The sequence below is a fragment of the Eimeria maxima genome, genomic scaffold (genome assembly GCF_000499605.1).
Source record: "Eimeria maxima Weybridge genomic scaffold, Emw_scaff995, whole genome shotgun sequence".
NCBI lineage: Eukaryota > Apicomplexa > Conoidasida > Eucoccidiorida > Eimeriidae > Eimeria > Eimeria maxima.
In genome coordinates this window covers 6,826-12,263 of record NW_013564059.1, presented here as the reverse complement: position 1 = coordinate 12,263, position 5,438 = coordinate 6,826, and the positions used below count along the sequence as shown (strand labels likewise).

Sequence of the window (5,438 nt, the reverse complement as noted above, 5' to 3'; positions counted from 1 at the left end):
TATATATATATATATATATAATTTATTTATTTATTTATTTATTTATTTATTTATTTATTTATTTATTTATTTATTTGCTGCAGTTTTATAAAGCCAAGATGTAAATTTATGTCTTTTTCTCCTTGTGGCTCCTTCCTCCTCTATGTTACTGATGACAGCAGCAGCAGCAGCAGCAGCAGCAGCAGCAGCAGCAGCAGTGTACCTAACATATCAACAGCAGCAACAACAGCAACAACAACAACAACCAGCAGCAGCAGCAGCAACAGCAACAGCAGCAGCAGCAGCAGCAGCACGACGAAGGAAGATCCATCATCCTCTTCCTCTTCTTCTTGCTCATCAGGCGGATCACAACAACAACAACCACCAGCAGCAGCAGCAGCAGCAGCAACAGCAGCAGCAGCAGCAGCAGCAGGAGGAGGAGGAAAAAAAGAAATAATAATACAAGAAGCAGGTATAATAGATGTATATGGTGATGAATGTTTAACAACTTTTATTCCTCTTAGGGGAAACACAATAGCTGACGATACACCCCAAGTACTACAGGCATTCTGGGCTCCTGTTGCTCCTGCTGCTGCTGCTGCTGCTCCTCCTCCTCCTCATGCTGCTGCTGCTGCTCTATCTGGTGGTGGAGGTGGGGGAGCAGCAGGAGGGGGAACAGCAGCAGCAGATTCGTCCCTTGTTGTTGTTATTACACAAAAATCTATTGAACTCTTTAAGGTATGTAATATACAATGCATGCATCCATCCATGCATAAATGCATGCATGCATGCAGCAAGGTTGCTGCTGCTCCTGCTGCTGCTGCTGCAGCATATGCTGATGCTGCTGCTGCTGCTGCTGTTCCTTGAGTTGTGCTGTAACAAGAAACCAGTTGCTTACATTGCTACTGCAACAGTTGCTGCTGCATGCTGTGTTGCTTCCATTTGCTGCTGCTACTGCTGCTGCTGCTGCATGCATGCATGCATGCATGCATAAATGTATTGCTGCTGTGTGTGTTGCTCTTTTTTGTTTAGTTTATTCATAGTGGTAAGACATTGCATGCATTAAAGAAAATAACACAAACATCTCTTCTTGCTTGGGTATTACCCCCTACACCAAGGAGACAAACCCTAGATAATCAGCAGCAGCAGCAGCAGCAGCAACAGCAGCAGCAGCAGCAGCAGAGTGTAGCAGCAGCAGCAGCAGCTATTGCAGCAGCAAATACAGGACCTTCTGTATTTGTTGTTGCTATTGCACAAAGAACTCTACAACCCTTCCTATTAGATTCAAGAACTCTGGTAACCAAACCCTAAACCCTAAACCCTAAACCCTAATTTAAACAACCCTCCCTTCTCCTCCATCAAAGAAAACCCTAAACCCTTCTTCCTTCCCTTCTCCTGCAATACATCCAACTCCCCCATCCCTCTAACCAAGGATTTACTCCGATTTATTAGGGTTTTATTAGGGTTTTACCACAGTTTAGGGTTTAGGGTTTAGGGTTTAGGGTTTAGGGTTTAGGGTTTGTGTGTGTGTATGTGTTATAGAGTCTAGTTCGTTTACCAAAGATAGAATTAAATCTTCCTTTATGGCAAGCACTGCAGCAACAAGATGTTTATCTTTGTTGTTTATATAATACTGTTTATTGCATGCATGCAGACCCGCATGCAGGAAGAATATCCTTAAGGGCAATAACAGGACCTATACAACCAGATACTGTATTAGATGCTCTTGCTCCTGGTATATATAAACCCTAAACCCTAATTAACGTAACCCCTAATTACCATAAACCCTAAACCCTAATTTTTCATATATACCCTAAACCCTAATCCTGCTAAACCCTAAACCCTGAATTGGATACTAAGAGGGAAGTTGTTAATAACACATAAATATAAATTAGTGTTTATGGGTGTCATTCTATAATTTATCATATTTTAGGGTTTAGGGTTTAGGGTTTAGGGTTTAGGGTTTAGGGTTTAGGGTTTAGGGTTTGGTGTTGTATATATTTAGGGGAATTAAAGATATTAGCATTAGATAATTTATTGGTGGTTTATAATGCGGGGTTAGAGTTGGTCTTATTATATGATTTAAATCAAGGAGGAGGAGGGGGAGGAGGAGGAGGAGGAGGAGGAATAAAGGGTATAGATGTGGGCCCCAGAGGGGGCCCCCTAAGTCTATCATATGGTATGGGGGGCCCCCAAGGGGGCCCCAATAGGGTACTAAATAATAATTCACGAACAGATAATATAAAAGGGGTAAGGGCTGTTGCTCCTTTAGTAAAGGGGACACCTTTGTCCTTTATTAAGGCACCTATATTTATTGGAGACAATAAAGGAGACACAGCAGCAGCAGCAGCAACAGCAGCAGCAGGAGACAGTTGTACAGATTCTGCTGCTGCTGCTGCAGCAGCAGGGAGTGCAGCAGCAGCACAGGAAGCACTTACGGATGTTGAGCTACAAGCACCTAATCTAGGTAAGGAGACACCAAAAAAAAAAAAAATAAATAAATAAAATAAATAATTAAATAAAATAAATAAAATAAATAAATAAAATAAATAAATAAATAAATAAAATAAATAAATAAATAACTGAATAAATAAATAGACAGAAGGAGAGACAAAAGGAGACAAAAGGTATTAAAGTGTCTCCTTTTTGTCTCCTTTTTGTCTCCTTCCTGTCTCCTTCCTGTCTCCTCCCTGTCTCCTTCCTGTCTCCTGTCCCCTTACTGTCTCCTTACTGTCTCCTTACTGTCTCCTTCCTATCTCCTCCCTATCTCCGTCCTATCTTCTTCCTGTCTCCTTTTGCAGCCTTGTGTACCTTTGTGTCCCCTGATGGTATAATAGATAGGGAGTATAATTGTTTATATTTATTATATATAAACTGTCTCCTTATTGTCTCCTTCTTGTCTTCTTCCTGTCTCCTTTTGCAGCCTTGTGTACCTTTGTGTCTCCTGATGGTATAATAGATAGGGAGTATAATTGTTTATATTTATTAAATATAAACTGTCTCCTTATTGTCTCCTTCCTGTCTCCTTCCTGTCTCCTTCTTGTCTTCTTCCTGTCTCCTTTTGCAGCCTTGTGTACCTTTGTGTCTCCTGATGGTATAATAGATAGGGAGTATAATTGTTTATATTTATTAAATATAAATATTAATTCTCTTACTCATAGAATACTTAAAGAAAAACAATCATTAGTAAGTATACATACACACTCTCTCCTTTTTTTTTTTCTCCTTTTTTTTTTTCTTTTTTCTCCTTTTCTTTTTGTCTCCTTTTCTTTTTGTCTCCTTTTTTTTTGTCTCCTTTTTTTTTGTTTCCTTTTTCTTATTGTCTCCTTTTTCTTATTGTCTCCTTGTTTTTTTGTTTCCTTTTTTTTTTCCTTTTTCTTTGTCTCCTTTTTTTTGTCTCCTTTTTTTTTGTCTCCTTTTTTTTGTCTCCTTTTTCTTATTGTCTCCTTTTTTTGTTTCCTTTTTCTTATTGTCTCCTTTTTTTATTGTCTCCTTTTTTATTGTCTCCTGTCCCCTTTTATTGTCTCCTTTTGTCGCCTTTTATTGTCTCCTTTTATTTGTCTCCTTTTATCTGTCTCCTTTCTCCTTTGTACCCTTCTTATATTATTGCTACTCCTTCTGTTGCTGCTGCTGCTGCTGCAGTTGCTGTTGCTGTTGCTGTTGCTGTTGCTGCTGCTGTTGCCATTCTCTTTATGTTGCTGCTACTACTACTTCTGTCGCTGCTGCTGTTGCTGCTGCTCTCTTGCTGTTCTTCTTCTTCCTCTTCCTCCTCCTCATGCTACTCCCCTTGCTGCTGCTGCTGCTGCTGCTGCTGCAGTGTGCTGCCGTGGAGGTGCTACAGAATAGATCTAATTGTAAGAAAGAAGTCTTACGATTAACGTTGCATGCGCTGCGCTTGGAGACACCCCTGGTGGGGCTGCAGCAGCTGCTGCTGCTGCTAAATAGTAAATATAGATTAGCTATAGAGCAAGTACCTTTGTCTCTTCTTGCTGCTAACAAGCAACAGCAAACAGCAGCAGCAGCAGCAGCAGCTGCTGCTGCTGCTGCTGCTGCTGCAGATGGTAGCGGTGGAAGTGCTGCTGCAGCTGCTGCTGCCGCAGCAGCTGCAGCAGCAGCTGCTTCTGGTGATAAGTCATCTAGTATCACAGCAGAGTCATCATCATCATCTGCTGCAGCAGCAGCTGCAGCAGCAGCAGCAGCAGCAGCAGGCAGCTGCAGCGGGCGAGCAACAATCCCCCTTGAGTTGCTGCTGCAGTCTGTTGGAGAGAAGACCGTCATAACAGAGAAAGATATTGTATTAAAGGTTCTTCTTCCTTTTGTTAGGGAGGTAAGGAGACAATTATATAAATAAATAAATAAATTAATTAATTTATTTATTTATTTATTTATTTATTTATGGATAATAATAAGGCAGAGAAAAAGGGAGAAAAAGGGAGAAAAGGGGACAAAAAAGAGATAAAATGGGGGAAAGGGGACAAAAAGAGACACCAACAGTTGCTGCTGTTGCTGCTGCTGTTGCTGCTGCTGTTGCTGCAGCAATACAATCTCCCTCCGCATGCATCTTTACTGGATTCATGTTTCCCTGTCTCTGAGGACACAACAGCAGCAAGAGCAGCAGCAGCAGGAAAGGATGGTTCTGCTGCTGCTGCTGCTGCTGCAGCTGCTGCTGATCGTGGTTGCTGTATAACATTACGAAGCAGCAGCAGCAGCAGCAGCGCAGCACCATATGTGCTGCAGGTAGCCATGGAGTATACACGTACTTTGCTGCTGCTGCAGATATTTCCTCATAAAGTATTACAAGGGTTTCTATTTGATTGTTGTGTATTCTTAAAAAGAGGTACACAAGCAAGGGTTTAGGGTTTAGGGTTTAGGGTTTAGGGTTTAGGGTTTAGGGTTTAGGGTTTGGTGCGGTTTAGGGTTTTGCCAAGCAACAGCAACAGCAACATAACCGCAACATGAACAGCAGCAGCATGAACAGCAGCAGCAACAACAACAACAACAACAGCAGCAGCAGCAGCAGGAGACTTGTGTGTTTGTTGCATGCAGGTGATTTGCTGCGTCAGCTGCTGCAGTATCATTTGCTGCTGGATGCAGGAGACATGTTAGATCGTCTTGTTGCTGTATGGAGACAATTAGCAGCAGCAGCAGCAGCAACAGCAGCAGAAGCAGAAGCAGCAGCAGCAGTTGCTGCTGCCTCGTCACCATCAGCACCACCATCAGCACCATCAGCATCAGCAGCATCAGCTGCAGCAGCAGCAGCAGCAGCAGCAGCAGCAGCAGACGAGCGTTGGCTACGGCAGGCCTGTCTTGATTGTGCCCTAAGACTTCGTAATTGGCCAGTTATTGTTAATATACTACTCAATACACAACAAGTATATTTATTGTCTCCTTTTTTTTTCTCCTTTTTTTTCTCCTGTATTGTCTCCTTTTATTGTCTCCTTTTTTGTCTCCTTTTTTGT

General features: G+C 42.0%; 1 protein-coding gene across 1 annotated transcript; it reads left to right on the top strand.

Annotated features, from left to right (window-relative positions):
- Window positions 1-108: 108 nt before the first annotated feature.
- Window positions 109-2,254, top strand: EMWEY_00047010 (hypothetical protein, conserved; the record flags this gene model as incomplete). The annotated part of the gene is made up of 5 exons (XM_013479237.1): window positions 109-717; window positions 1,012-1,275; window positions 1,522-1,714; window positions 1,985-2,121; window positions 2,252-2,254. 5 exons carry the CDS (start codon window positions 109-111, stop codon window positions 2,252-2,254), a joined length of 1,206 nt encoding a protein of 401 aa, XP_013334691.1.
- Between the last annotated feature and the right edge of the window lie 3,184 nt (window positions 2,255-5,438).